A 15,871-nucleotide genomic window follows, 5' to 3' on the forward strand; every position below is an offset into this window, starting at 1 on the left:
GGTTCCCTATTAGGAGAAACCAGATCTAGACACCAGTGGAGCTGTTAGCGTGATTAGTAAGCCTTTGGCGGTAGGAATATGTGATTGCAAGAGATAATGATCTTACTGTGAAATTTTCTCTGTAATGTACACTTCTATTTCTCTATGGTTATATCATAGTTTTGTATATATCATTGTATTTAAGTGTTTAACTTATTTCCCTTGATGTTTACATATGGACTGTTTATACTGGAATATTACGAAATCTCTTCTACTTTTTCTATAGAATTTTAGATTAGTTTGTAGTGTGTCATGATATGTACTTATTTATGGGGTATGGTAATATTTATATATATGCCCATTTTTAACTTTTTGATACTTTTTTACCATTTGCCATTTTAGAGAACCAATACTTTAGTTATACAGTCATTTATGAACTCAGGGACCTGAGAAGTAATGAATGTATAAGATTCGATGGTATCTCCGTTCTGACGGTAATGCGGCTCATTTTTGCACTTTGCACTTTTGACTCTTACATTTGCACTTTTTTACACTTTTTGCACTTTACCTTTCGCTGCTAATGCATAGATTTGCACATGTTGAAAGAAATGCTACAAATAACCTGATGGTGTAATTATTCCACATTATTTGCTCAGAGGATCATGACTATTGTATTTATACTGTTAGTATATATTTTGCTAGATTAAAGAAATCCAGATCTTTGATGACTGGCAAATATTAGCCTCCGAACATGTTTTACTATTGAATGGAATTTATGGCTTCTTTTAATTACATGGATTCAACCGGTAATAATTTTTTCATGTGCAATGTTAAAGAAAGACTTGCAGCGATAGTATGTTTACACTGTTTGTTGCACATGTGACACTGGAGGTCACCACTAGGGGGTGGTGATATTCTTCAACAAAAGTATAAAAAAACATTTAAACTCTGACTATGTTGCAGCGTGAACAAGGGCACCTTTGCCCGAAACGCGTCGCTGGTTCTGTGGGATTTGTTAAATAAATAACATCTTGCTGACTTTTGCTGGTCCGTCCCTCATTTTGCTGGCGTGGAAGCGGTGTCTGCGAGCGCAGAGCGTGCTGAGGAGGAGCCTTGTTTCCATATATATATATATATATATATATATATTAATCCAAAACGATCCTTCCAAGCCTGAGAGCGCTCGACAGCGTGTGCTCAACCCAAGAGCTGGATCGAAGCCCCAAAATTAATTTTTGAACAAATGGGGCGGCACAACTGGATACTGTATTCAGCTTTTATTCACACAAACACTCCACCAACGCGTTTCAGCCTCACGGCTTTTCTCACGTGAGAAAAGCCGCGAGGCTGAAACGCGTTGGTGGAGTGTTTGTGTGAATAAAAGCTGAATACAGTATCCAGTTGTGCCGCCCCCTTTGTTAAAAAAAAAAAATATATATATATATATATATATATATATATATATATATATATATATATATATATATATATATATATATATATATATTGCCCAAGACGTCTCCTCCAGCAGAAAGAAACAGGCAGCACACGGGGCTCGTGGAACATCAACCTTTTATTTTCTGTTCAGACCATGGGCATGACGCGTTTCGGGGGTTTTTCTTTATCAAATGCCCCCCTGGTCGAGTTGTGTCTCTGTTGCCTGCAGTTCCACAAAGTTAAATTCAATTGTCCGTCCCACTTTCTGAAGTAGTGTGGGTTGCCTGACAAACACGGCATGGAGTCGCCTCTGCCTTTGGTAGTAAACTGCATTTCCCAGCATGCAGCAGTGTATGCATGCCGGCGGCGATACCAATTACCGGCTCGATTTTCTTAGTGGGTCAACAGCCGATGTGCCATGTCGTCTGGCGGGAGCTGTGGCAATTGTTCTGGGCTCAGGTGATGACTTCCACTTGCCTCTCCCCCTTCCTCGTACTTCAGACTGTCCTGGAAAAGGAAACGCCGATGCCGTAGGGGCGTAGCTCCATACAGGTATGGACTGTATTTACAGCATTGTCCATTACAGGCTTGATGCGGGGTAGTCAGAGGGTCTTCCAATTCGCGACCCCCATTAGACACTTGCGGGGGGTGCACACCTTGCGTGCGGTTGAGCACGAATGCTAAACACTGGCAACACGCTGAATTTTACCCAAGACGTCTCCTCCAGCAGAAAGAAACAGGCAGCACACGGGGCTCGTGGAACATCAACCTTTTATTTTCTGTTCAGACCATGGGCATGACGCGTTTCGGGGGTTTTTCCTTTATCAAATGCCCCCCTGGTCGAGTTGTGTCTCTGTTGCCTGCAGTTCCACAAAGTTAAATTCAATTGTCCGTCCCACTTTCTGAAGTAGTGTGGGTTGCCTGACAAACACGGCATGGAGTCGCCTCTGCCTTTGGTAGTAAACTGCATTTCCCAGCATGCAGCAGTGTATGCATGCCGGCGGCGATACCAATTACCGGCTCGATTTTCTTAGTGGGTCAACAGCCGGTGTACCATGTCGTCTGGCGGGAGCTGTGGCAATTGTTCTGGGCTCAGGTGATGACTTCCACTTGCCTCTCCCCCTTCCTCGCACTTCAGACTGTCCTGTATATATATATATATATATTAGTCCATTTTATTCTTTTTATTTGCGGATTGAGATGCACGAAAAAAATGGGGCACTGTGTTGTAGACACCCACATGCCTGGTGCACGCACTTACAAAATGACAATACCTTTTTTTTCTTATTGTGCCATGCTAGACAGCATCAGAGATGCTGAACAACATGGCTGAAAGGTATTGCTAATCCAATAGGTCCCAAAGGCAAGACCTACTGGCTTTTCCAATTCTTACTTCTTATGGTTAGTGTGAGCCTAATAAAAAGGTGTACTGGACAAAGATTTGTGAGCGTATTTTTAGGCCATTTGTTCTAGTGGCCTAGTCAGGGTCAGACTAGGACAGAAAATAGGCCTGAGCACCAAAATAAAAGTGGCCTCCTGTAGGAAATGTTATTAGTTGTGCAGAATGTGAGGCTTGAGCACGTGATAGGTCCACAATTTCCTCTTACTGGGAACCAAGCGCCCCATCGTAGAACTTGACTCTCTCAGGGTAGGGAAGCAGAGCAGTCCAAGGCCTACTCAGGAAATGTTGTGTGATGTAGTAATAATAATTTGCTTGTCAAGCAATAATAACACTCAATAACTGACCGTCCAGTCAGTGCTGTTTCTTTAGAAAAGAAAACGTACATTAATTACACACATTACTAAATACTACAAATTAATTTACCAATATATACATAAGGCAAATCAAAAATGCCTTAGATTACATTATGGAATCACAGTCACCCCTTATGGGTCATGACCCCCCACAATCATAGTAATCCTCACCTATACCAGACAGCACATCACAATATTGGGGGTCACTTCAATATAACAAAACCTATTTGCTTATTCAAGGGTCATCACAACATAAAAGGTAAGCCTATTGGCTTTATCAAAGGTGCACCATGTTAAAAGGCAAACAAAACATCATCAACTTTTCACTAGTCATTAATCATGTGTAAATGCAATCCTTAAAATCAACACATTTTACCATTGATCAAAATTACTGTGAGCATAAAAAGTAGATAAAGCATTGAATAGAACATAAAATTGTCTGACATTTTTGTATACACTTTCAGCTTAGAAATTGGGTTTCTGGCTGGCAGAGGTATGCACCCTGTCCAAGCAGAAACCACAATCTTAGTCAGCATAGGTGAGATACACACTAAAAGATAACCTGGTATCTTGGTACAGAGCAGTCAGCCTTAGCTAAAGAAGCAATGTGTATATTTGCAACACAACATGCAGTACCACAATGAAAACACCACAAAAAGACTTCACACTGGTTTACCCAAATAGACAATAATGTTATAAATAAATCAAGACCAAAACACCAAAAATCCAATAAATGTAAGTCAAGTTAGGAATTTTTAAAGAATAAAAAGAGTTCTAGCGCTTAGAAGCAAAATGTACCAATTGAAGATTTCTGATTGCGCTGGACTGGGGCAAAGTCAACAGTTCAGGTTCATCGCGATGGAGTGCCGGCCAGGGACAAGAGCCATGCAGGCCCCATGAACAGGGTACCTTGACCGTGGTCACACCAGCGAGATGTGGGGTGCAGATGATCGATTCATCGATGTCGAGCACTGCAGTCAAGATGATGCATCTATTTTCTCCACGCATTGGTGGTGATGAGTTGGTTCTGTAGACAAAGTGTGAGCCGAGATGCATTGGTTCTGAAAGCGATGCACCAGGTTTCTCCATGCAGTCAAGGTGATGCACGGTTCAAATGCGTCACGCTCTCAAAACTATGCATTGGTTCAGAGAGCAATGTGCTGATTCTACTCCTGCAACAGGGTCGATGTGCCGGTTCTGCTAGGTGTAAGTGTCAGCTCTTCCCTCTCTTCCTGCTAAAGAAGAGCTATCAGAATGCATATGGGCGCTCAGACACACCTAACCTTCTTGTGTTTATGGCTGTCTAGAGGGAATGCACAAAGTGAATCTGTCACCCTCCCCAGACATGTATTGAAGACAGGTTGCAGGCACATAGAGCTATAAGAGGAGAGAAATGTCCACCTTGTAAGAGTGTAATTTCTAAAATAGTAATGTTAAATCCAACTTTATCAGTAACTGCGATTAATCATTACCATTCAAACATATAAAGCATGGCACAGCTACTCCTTTATAATCAGGAATTACAGCTTAAAAGTATAATAAGGAGTTTCCAATGTTAACCTATGAGTGGAGTAGGCCTCACAATAGTGAAAAACCAATTTAGGTTTTTTTCACTATCAGGACATGCAAAACCTAAAAGTACATGCCCTACCTTTTACTTATTTTCAAAGCACCCTTCCTTATGGGTTACCCAGGGCCTACCTTAGGGGTGACTTATGTGTAATAAAAGTGGAGATTAAGGGGGGGAGGAGCCAAGCTCGACATCGTGATGGCCGCACGATAGCTCGGCTCCGCCGGCCTCTATGCCCAAACTCATCTATCCTGCCGTCCATCTTACCCAAAAACGATAACATTTTATAGATGAAGGTCTGCTGATACTAACCATCCGTCCTGGTGGCTCCGGCATTCAGTGGGTCCGCAGCGGCGTCCTCCCAGGAAGTGCGTCCTCCGTGGGGTCGAGACCGGGACCTTGCCTTCAGCGAGTAGCCGGCGAGACGGTGTCGGTGGCGGCCTCGGGTGGAGGATGGAGGCCGGCCGGAAGAGGCCGTGTGCGAAAAAAGCCGGAGGCAACTGAACGCGCCTGGGACTACCGTCCGGTGATCCAGAGGTGAGGTGCGGCAAGTTGTGTGTGGGGGACGCCGTGTTGGTGGCTCCCCCCTTGTTGCCTTGCCCTTCCATTCCGAACTTCATCGCTCGTTTGCGGGGAGTGGCTCCAGCGGAGCGGTGGCGCCGGCGGGTCCCCCCTCTTTTGGTGGCCCTCATTTCTGCATCGAGGTTGCTGTTTGGATGCTTGAGGGGGATCCCGCGGGGGCCCTGCTTGTGAGCCCGCCCCAGGAGTTGGTTCCGAAAAAACGGCGCTGTAGTCGCAAAATGGCGGGTGATGCCCTATGCTGTGGAACGCCCCGGGATGTCGATCCTGTGCCTCTGTACAGTGCTGGGGCCTGCACTGGGGAGCGTGAACCCACGATTGGCGACGTCCTACGAGCGCTGAAGATTAGGCAAGTGACCTTGGCTCGGAATTCTTGTGTGCAAGACAATGTGGTGACCGCAATTGCTCCCGGGCCGTCCCTCAGAGATGCGGATGGGCCCGAGGTGGTTGCTGTTTGTTTCCCGCATTTTGGTAGGGGTAGCGATGTCTTGGTTCGCAAGCGGGAAGATTTGCTGGTGACCATTGACACTGATGTACATGACTGCCGTAAACAGCTTTTGCATTACCGTCGGCGGAATAGATCCCATGGGTTGCTTCCATTGACCGTTCAGCGGCTGCTCCACAGCCTTTTCTCTCCGATTTGTTTTATGCCCGCTACTTCGACATACATCGTGGCGATAGCTAAGAACGGACTGGGGTGAGCCCGGTTCTTAATCTGGAGGACTGCTGTTCGGTGCACGGAGTTATGGACTGCCCCAAATTGAGAAAATTTGTCGAATCCTTAATATGTATGGCTACCTGAAAACATGCCAGTTTCGTTTTGGGCTGTACTAATTGTTTGTATGGGCGGGGGGTGGGGGCCGTGCGCCTTGTTACATGGTATCCTCCCCCCTGGCTTTCCTTTTTCCTTTTTTCTCTGTTTTCCTTCCCTTTCCCTATATTATCTCATTCTATGGACTGACAAGTAAATCAATAATGCTAATTGTGCATATACCAATAGTACCATTTTTGGGAGAGAAGCACATGCACCTTAGTACTGGTCAGCAGTCGGCAGTGGTAAAGTGCTCAGTGTTCTATGGCCAGCAAAAAGAGGAGGTAAACAAGCAAAACATTTGGGGGAAGGCGACCCTAAGGATGACAGGTCTAACATTCAGGCCACCTAAAGCTAAGCCGTAGAAACAACCCCTAGAGGACGCTGTACTCTCAGCTGTAGATCCGTAGCTTCAACCTTGGGAGTGCTTTGGAAACAGTGATGAAAATCTGAGAGTCCTAAATTCTGTGACCCCAGAAACATAGGAGCATATTTCAAAATTGTAGCAAGGGGAGCTGCTACCTTTTGGAAGTTCTGAATCACATTTTTAAATTTGTTGGTAGTGCCCCTTTCCTGGTTTTGGAACCACCACAAAGCCAAGAAGAAGATGCAAAGTACAGCCCACAGGGTATTATGGGCCGCAGCCGAAGAGGGAATTGTATATTAGCGACTCAGGACATATTGTTTACCTGAGCATGTTTCACACTGCACACCCTCTTCCTTTAGTTTTTTCTGGGGTGTCTAGGCCTACCCAGGCACCATCTCATGCCTCATTGTTGAGCAGCTTGGGGACCCCAACCTCAGCTATCACAGCTTTTCGATCCTAACTGGAGGTAATAGCCCTAACTCGGGACACGTTGGGCTGAGTTGGACGATTCTGGGCTTATTTTAATTCTGGAGGCAAGCTCTAGCCACAAGTAGCACAGAAGTCAAGATTTTCCCCCAACTGATTCTCAGGGGGTATAAGGAGGGAAGCCGCACTGGCCTTTAAAGAGACCCACTAGCCTCGAGTTAAATATGGCCAGAGTCCTTAGTCCTTTAGGACATCAGCAGGCTTGTCCTTCCAGTTGTCCAAGGCTGTTGCCAGCGCCCAGTTCCAGTAAAAAAAAGCACTCTTTCTCCCTTTCGCTGGATATATAAGAGTTTTTTAAATGGAGTGGAAGGTTCTAGAAGCAAAGCACCCCTAGTCAATCTTAGGATGCCACATCACCCCTACACCCCTGTCAAAACGCTCCTGCACACGATGCTGGGAAAGTTTGGGGGCCTCAGTTCCGCTCCTTAGTGACACCACTGCCAAGGCCTTTCCATCCAAAACGTCAAAGAGGAGCTCCCGCCTATGTTGGCTCCAGTTGTCTGGACTACCTCCTTTGTTCAGTTAGCCTAGGCTGTTGCCAACCATACTACAGTGTAACAGATAATTACAAGATGCAGATTTTCTTCCCCACTCTTTCCTACTCAGGAGCTAAGGCAAGTAATATTAATTGCTTCTTTTGTGGTGAGAGCCTTTACTCCCGCTGCCTGGGTAAGAACAATTAACTTGGCCTAGCAGGGTGACAAAAGGCATGGGTTCTGATCCTAAGCTGTGCCAGAGAAATATGAAAATGCTGGCTGAGCCATAAGATAAACATACATCGGCTGGGGACTTCCATATCTGAACTGGGCGCACACTTTTCACCCCCCTTTGATACCTCACAGTACTGTGCATGTCAAGTCTTGTCATGTTCTTACCGGCTCTGGAGTGTTGAAGAGATTCTAGACTTCAGTTCTTGAGGGTTCTGGTCTGTTCGAGGTAAGGGCGACCCCTTCTGGTAGCCACGGTGTTGCTGACATTTAAATAGCCAAAGCAACCCACACCCCCCAAAAGGAGTTCGAATAGGAAAAACCCAATAGGGAAAACCTCTGGTGGAAGAGGGAACTCAAGGAATTAAGAGGAAGGAAAGAAAACTCCAGAAGAAGCAAAAGAAGGGCAGGAATCCAAACCGGAATAAAAGGCTAAATCAGGAACAAGGTAGGCAAACAGGAATCAAATATACACCTGACAGGAGCACAGGATACCAACAGGAGCGAGGACATACCAGGAGGAGTGAAGAGGGTTGAAAAGCAAGGGAATGAAGGATCCAGCCCTTTAAATACCCATGGACAGGAAGTGAATAAACAGGAACCAAGTAACCACCATATTGGATAAGGAAAAGGATAGTGGACGGAATAGAAACGTCGCCATCTTGAATTGGTAGGGCAGATACTCCCCAAGGCCTTCTGGGAAGAAGACTATGGAATCATGGGAAGGCAAGATGGCCTGAAGAAGACATGAAGAAAGAAATATATATCCAGTGAAAGGAAAGTAAGAATATAGTGCTCCAACATGTGAAAATAAGAAGCTGCAGCTCCACAACTGGATCTGCGGCATTCCTGTCATGTAAATTGTCAGATAACGGGCCGCAGCGTAAGTAGGCAGCATGCCCGACACAGAGAGAGAGCAGGCACCGCCGGATGCAGCTGCAACGCCAACACGGGAACAGTGGGTCAGCGTTCAGCACCGCAACATGCCCAAAGAAAAGAGGGAGTTGCTGCGGGCTGTATTGTGGTCTGCAAGGAAGAAGCGGGCAGCACTGCGGGCCGAATCACGGTCCGTGGTGCAACGGTGCAGGCCCAAGGGATGTGAAACTGCACTCTAAGACAGATTTCCCCCTATATGTGTAATACAGTGTCATTGTAGATAAAACAGTTAACAATATTGACCTTACCTAAGAGTGCCCACTGATATTATAAGGCCTACTCCAAGTCAATATATAAATGCTACCTGTGCGCAGTTACTAGACTGAACACGGTGGTAGTCTCACATGCACAGTCCTCACATGTGTTCATGTGTAACCAGCAGAGTAACCCTTAACCTTGCTGCATGGCAGCAGCCTTATCTTAAAAGTAAACACATACATTCCATTTACCATGTAATTACCGTGGGTGAGACACAAGTAGTAGGACTCACCCACAGTAAAAAGTTCAAAATTGGGGGATCAGGAAAGCCAACGAATAACGGCATACTAAATGGGTGGAACCCATTTTGCAACAATTGCCACCACCGGCTGGATCAAGGGAAGAAATAGCCATTGCGTACGCGTCCTCTTACTTAGTCAGCGGTAACAAGTGTAAATGCTTTCTGATCAGACACACAGTTTGCCATTTGCCTGCTACCACTGACACCTTCCGCTGACATGTCTATACTGCGATCACCCATATAACTCAACCATGTGGCCAACTCTCCCTGCAGGGAACCCTGACTGAGCTAAGAACCCTCTGATTCTAGATTATATGACTCCAGGACACTAACCACCTAAATGAACTGAGGAGGTCTAGGCCCACCCTTCCCCCAGGTCATGCAATGCTGAGTCCACCACAACATTCTTGGCAAGGGTTCAGTATCTCAGCACTGATACAAACACAACAGACAGGTCTGAAACCTATCCCATGGGTCACTGGCTATTCCCCTCTGGAGAATTAATCGTTCATCACCCTCACTCAACTGGGTCACTTCATCCAAATGTGCAGATGCAGGCCCCTCGCAGGACCTCTGACACTCACCCACAGTAGTTATTCTGGGATCTATGCTGTCACCACACCGACTCTGGATGACTGCTTTTCCTAAGGGTACTCCAGTACTATCATGGAATGCTCCTAGACGAAAGTCACCCAGGAAGATCCATCACAGGACCCCCTCACCCGTTGACTCCCTACAACCCCACCGGGTCATCAGGAAGCACTGCTAGACACTACGTGGGACATGTCTCAGCCAGAACCCCCTTCAGGCCATTTCCCAGCCTCCATGCTGTCAATACGAAACTAATCAGAGACCATAAAGATCCCTCAGGGAAAAGTTCAGCAAGTCTCCTTGAGATCCACACTGCCTCCTTTCATTTCACTCAGATGAAGGGATTCTCTCACTACTGAGTCCTTGCCTAGTACACCAAGACTTTGGAGGGATCTTAGGGATGCATCCTAAGACTGGTACACCTAAAGTGCACCACACTTGAGTCTGAGGAGTACAGACCTCGTCAATTGCCTGTTTGACAACTCACTCAAAGTAACCCTCCTGGACAGAAGTGGCTAACACTAGGACAGTTTGAAGCACAGGGTTCCTTCCTTTTAGAGCAGGCCCATTTGGCCAGCTGGTACTGCCATTGCAGGAACACCTGCCTTACAAACACACTCAACACAGGCATGTGCCCCACCGGTACACCTCAAGTGCACCAACCAGAAGTCTGCGAGGTACAGCCCTTGTCAACTGCTTTTGAGGCAGCTCAGAGTAAACCTCCTGGACAGAAGTGACTAACCATTTCCCACAGTGAAGCACAAGGTCCCGTCCCTTAAGATACGGCCCAACTGGCTGGATGGTATGCACTGGGGGCTGTACCCACCATCCAAAACAATGTCTGGCAAGACAGTACTTCAAGGAACCTCATGGCCTCACCCTAAGACTGGTACACTAGCATCCTCCTCTGCCAGCATGGGAGGTGGTAGCATGTTTCTCCCCTGCCCGCTCCATGCAGCCAGGGTGATTTCTTTGTGGTGGCTGCCCTGCTACCCCTAGAAAAGGCACAGGTTATATTTGTCATCAGGAGTGCCAAAGATGGGGTCCCAGGCCCTTTCTATGTTTCTTGAGGGGGGGCATGACGGTGCTCTCACGGTTTCTGTTGCTTCCGCACCTGGGAAGATGGGGGCCCCTGGGGCAACTAAAGTTGCAGGCGGGAACTCCACGTACACCCCCTCAGTTCAGATTTTCCCCAGCAGGTCCTCAGAGGGTATAAGTGGGCCAACCTCACTGGTCTTCAGAGAGACCTATTGCTCCTGGGATCAACTATGGGCAGAGTCCATAGTCCTTTACTGCATCATGGGGGTTGCCCTTGCAGTTATCCATGGCTGTCACCGCTGTCCAGTTCCAGTAAAAAGCACTATCCCGTGGGCAAGAACTTTTAAATGGGGGTAGAAGGTTGTAGAAGTAAGGCAACCCTGGCCTGTCTTAGGGTGCCATATCAATCACTCCTCCAACCCTGTCGCATACTGGAAAAGTTCAAGATGGCGTCATCCAGAAGTCACCGGTCACATCTCCTCTGCGGACCTCCGTTCTGCCCCTCGCTGACATCACTGCAGGGCTTCTCCCACCAAAACGTCAAGGAGTAGCCCCCCTGCGTTGGCTCCAGTTGTTTAGGTGTACTCCTTTGTTCAGGAGGCCTTGACTGTCCCCAGCCCTAGCAGAGTGTGATAGCTGATTAACAGATGCAGAATTTCTTCCCCACGCCTTCCTCCTCAGGAGCTGAGGAAAGCACTGTTATTTACTCCTTTCGCGTTGGGGAGCCTTTGTTCCCTCAGATGGGGAGCAGAGTATTTAATGTGGACCAGCAGGGAGAAAAAAGGCCTCAGCTCTGATCTCAGGTTGAGCCAGAGAAGTATGAACATTCTAAACGACCCATTAGATGAACATATAGCTGCTTGGGGCACATTTGAACTGCTCAGACACCTTGCCCCCATTTGATATATTGTATCAAACAGGACTTTGTAGGTCTAAGGGAAGCTAAACTACACTCTAAGGCAGATTTCCCTCTCTATATAAACAGTGTCACTGTTACCTATGAGTGGCCTGCAATATTATATGGCCTACACCGGTACAGAGCAGGAATATCGCCGCAAAAATATCGCCTAACATAAATATCGCCGCAAAAATATCTACAGGAAGAAATATCGATGACAAAAATATCGTCTGACCAAAATATCGACAGACAGGTAAGTAATATCGTTAACATTAATATAGTTGTAATAAATATCGTTTACAAAAACATAGTTTACAATAATATCGTTTTTTAAATAATTATAAGTAATGTAGTGTTTTTAATGATTATTTTTAGTCAAAGTAGTATTTTTAGTAGTATATTATTATTTAATAATGTATTTTCAGTTGAATTTAGTATTAATAGTTCCGTAGCGGGTTGTGGGTTTATAGGGGAGTAGGGTGGGAAGTAATTTAAATATAATGAAATAATACATTAATTAATGTTTTAAATGAATATAAATAGTGTAATAAATAATAGTTAATTAATTTCAATTAGTTAATTGAATAATAAATATGTAATTAATTATGTTAATTTTTTAATTATTTTTAGGTGTGTGTACAGGATTTTTTTAGTGAAAATGTTTTTGGGTAAAGGGGTATTTTTAGGGTTCAGGGTCAGTTTTCAGTTTTTGGGTAAAGGGGTATTTTTAGGGTTCAGGGTCAGTTTTCAGTTTTTGGGTAAAGGGGTATTTTTAGGGTTCAGGGTCAGTTTTCAGTTTTTGGGTAAAGGGGTATTTTTAGGGTTCAGGGTCAGTTTTCAGTTTTTGGGTAAAGGGGTATTTTTAGGGTTCAGGGTCAGTTTTCAGTTTTTGGGTAAAGGGGTATTTTTAGGGTTCAGGGTCAGTTTTCAGTTTTTGGGTAAAGGGGTATTTTTAGGGTTCAGGGTCAGTTTTCAGTTTTTGGGTAAAGGGGTATTTTTAGGGTTCAGGGTCAGTTTTCAGTTTTTGGGTAAAGGGGTATTTTTAGGGTTCAGGGTCAGTTTTTAGTTTTTGGGTAAAGGAGTATTTTTAGGGTTCAGGGTCAGTTTTTAGGTTTTTGGGTAAAGGGGTATTTTTTGGGTTCAGGGTCAGTTTTCAGTTTTTGGGTAAAGGGGTTTTTAAATATAATGAAATAATAGATTAATTAATGTTTTAAATAAATATAAATAGTGTAATAAATAATAGTTAATTAATTTTAATTAGTTAATTGAATAATAATTATGTCATTAATTATGTTAATTTTTTAATTAATTTTAGGTGTGTGTACAGGATTTTTTTAGTGAAAATGTTTTTGGGTAAAGGGGTATTTTTAGGGTTCAGGGTCAGTTTTGGGTTTTTGGGTAAAGGGGTATTTTAATTATATATATGTATTATTGTTGTTATATAAAGTAATGTGTAAAATTAATTTATATGTCCACATTTATTAAGTTTATAATTAAAAAGTGTAGTAAATTTGTTTGAAATAGTTATAAAATAAAAGTAATGTAATGTATTTTGTTAATAGTACTTATATTTATTTATTATTTAATGTAATTTTAATTATTTTAAAAAGTCGATATTTTTTACATCTATATTAATTACAACGATATTTTGGAGTCGATATTTATGTACTTACCTGTTTAAGTATAGGGTGTCGATATTTTTGTAAACGATATTTTTGCAACGATATTTATGTCAGCTATATTTTTGTTATCGATATTTTAACACCCTACCGCCTACACCATATCATCCCTGCATAGTCCACTCTGCCCCTGGCAACCTGTGGTCTGTTACAGAGTTGCTCCAGACAGTAGTCTCACACACACAGCCCTCACAAGTGTGCACATGCGTGAGCAGACATGTTCATGTGCAATCAGCCAAGTGCCCACTTAACTTTCGGTATCACATCAGCCTTCTCTTAAAAGGCAGACACTGATGGTAAACATGCACAGTCTGTTTACCTCTTGATTAGAGTGAGTGAGGCAAAAGTAGGGAGAATCACCCACAGTAAAAAGTCCAAAACCAAGTGATCAAAAAAGCAAAAATATTCATGGTACTAAATGGACAGATGTCATTTTGCATGACCTCGATTATTAAATCAGATAGGTAAAATAGGCCCACACATGGATGGTTTTTAACTTGTAAAAACACGCTATATAAATGCTTTGCGAGGTATGGGAGACTACATGTACGTGTGCTTGCTGCAGGCTATCTGTGTGGTAATGCAAAAACAAGGAGAGGATGGACGGACCGATTAAACGTTTCAGACAGTCATCCCCAGTTATAGATCTGGCTTGAATGCATCATCGTTCTTGAGCTCACTTTGCCACTCCAGGTCAGACCCAGCCATATGCAAATTAGTCTTGACCCTATACCTCATGTGAACAGTCCAGCGGGAACTGCCAAGCCAGGTCTTCCCTGCACGGGAAACAAGCATCCTGGGACCGGTTTTGGGGTAACACCCCTCATCAGCCAGGATAGCTTGAAAATGAGCCAGGAACCCACGTCTGGACATACCCTGCCAACTTAGGGCGAACAAAGCAAACACAAGGAGAGGATGGACGGAGCGTTGATTTTTATCAGACACTCACCCCCAGTCACAGATCTGAGTTGAATCCATCATCGTTCTTGAGCTCACTTCGCCACCCCTGGTCAGACCCAGCCATATGCAAATCAGTCTAGACCCTATACCTCATGGGAACTGTCCAGCGGGAACTGCCAAGCCAGGTCTTCCCTGCACCGGAAACAAGCATCCTGGACCGGTTTCAGGGTAACACCCCTCATCAGCCAGGATAGCTTGAAAGTGGGCAAGGAACCCACCCCTGGTCATACCCTGCCAACTTAGGGCAAACAAAGCAAACACAAGGAGATGATGGACGGAGCGCTGATTTTTATCAAACACTCAGCCCCAATCACAGATCTGGGTTGAATCCATTAATTGCATATGGCTGGGTCTGACCTGGGGTGGCGATGTGAGCTAAAGAACGATGATGGAATCAACCCAGACGCAAAGGTGCCTGCGCTGGCACATGCCAACTGTTTGTGCACCAGCGCAGGGGAGGACAGGAATGCGCCATATCTTGTAGATATGGCGCATTCCCGCCCATTGCCTTTGACGCCCAGCAGCGCAGCGCAACGGGAACACCTGCTGCGCTGCCATGCGTCAAAAGCTTGTAAATGAGGCCCTCTATTGTTAAGTACAGTGCATTCCTGCCCTTTCCCTATCATGCAAAGCCGCGCAGCAAGGTGACTTGGACGCTGCGCTGCGAGATATCTTAATACATTTGCCCCTTAATTTCTTATTGCAAAAGGGAGGGAAAGGAACTCAAAAAGCAGAACAGTAAACCACGCCACAGTACAAATAAAGTGCTTGGAAATCTTATGGTTACCTTACCTCGATAAGTTTCTCAAACTCCACCTTAAAGCCAAGCATCCACATGTTACCCAGGATAGGTAGAGGCGTGGGACCCGGGAGCGCTTTTGAAACGGCATTCCGGAATCTCAGTGCAAACCACACCAACAGAAACACCACAACTCCTAAAAAAAACACCATATTCTCACTACCACCGTCTGCAACGGCTTCCGACGACAGAATGTCTGCTCACATCTCCGATCTCGTTTGTACGCAGAGTTTGTGGGGTGGGCAGACCGCTTGGAGTCTGTTATTGGTCAAAACAGCAATCAAGGGGTTAACAAATGTTAACAGTTTATTTTCGAGCACCCGTTGATGTTTAATGTTTAACTTCCTGGTTGCACTTCCTCAGTTAGAGTGCCTCTCAGTGGAATGTGATATAAACGGTTCTTCGGCGTTTTGTACGTGTCTCATCTTTCACTAATCCTACCACTTGAAAGGCTCGGTAGACCTGGCATTTTACTTCCCACGGGTGCTGCTGCCTCATTGTGAGACCAATTTAAAGCACAGAGGGACCAAAAACAAACCAGGAATTGGTGCCAATAGAGTCTTCAGGGTTTTTCAAGACATACGTCTTATTTCCCAAAATATCAAACAGTATTTATTGTGTATATAATGTGTAACATTACAGAATACGACAGCAGCATGTTCTTGTGCCCAACATTGCTGGATCCACAAATCCGTTAAAGCATATAACAATCCTACTCAGTGAAGAGCTAGTGCTTTCCTTGCATGTGAAAGATTTAAAAACCATGGGGCATATTATCAA

At 44.7% G+C, this 15,871-nt stretch overlaps 1 protein-coding gene across 4 annotated transcripts in view; it reads right to left on the minus strand.

Moving 5' to 3' along the window:
- The window catches only part of LOC147723117 (cytochrome P450 2J2-like), a 500,182-nt gene extending 484,759 nt beyond the window's left edge, over positions 1 to 15,423 (minus strand). For 2 of the 4 annotated variants that reach the window (XM_086965462.1, XM_086965464.1), the window contains exon 1: positions 15,085 to 15,366. In XM_086965462.1, the coding sequence (XP_086821588.1) occupies positions 15,085 to 15,243 (159 nt within the window). In that variant the 5' untranslated portion in view covers positions 15,244 to 15,366. Of the gene's footprint in view, positions 1 to 15,084 lie in introns of all 4 variants that reach the window. The other 2 variants (XM_086965465.1, XM_086965463.1) reach the window with 2 other exon arrangements.
- Between the last annotated feature and the right edge of the window lie 448 nt (positions 15,424 to 15,871).

This window comes from Lissotriton vulgaris, chromosome 4_1 (assembly GCF_964263255.1).
Source record: "Lissotriton vulgaris chromosome 4_1, aLisVul1.2, whole genome shotgun sequence".
Taxonomy (NCBI): Eukaryota; Metazoa; Chordata; class Amphibia; order Caudata; family Salamandridae; genus Lissotriton; species Lissotriton vulgaris.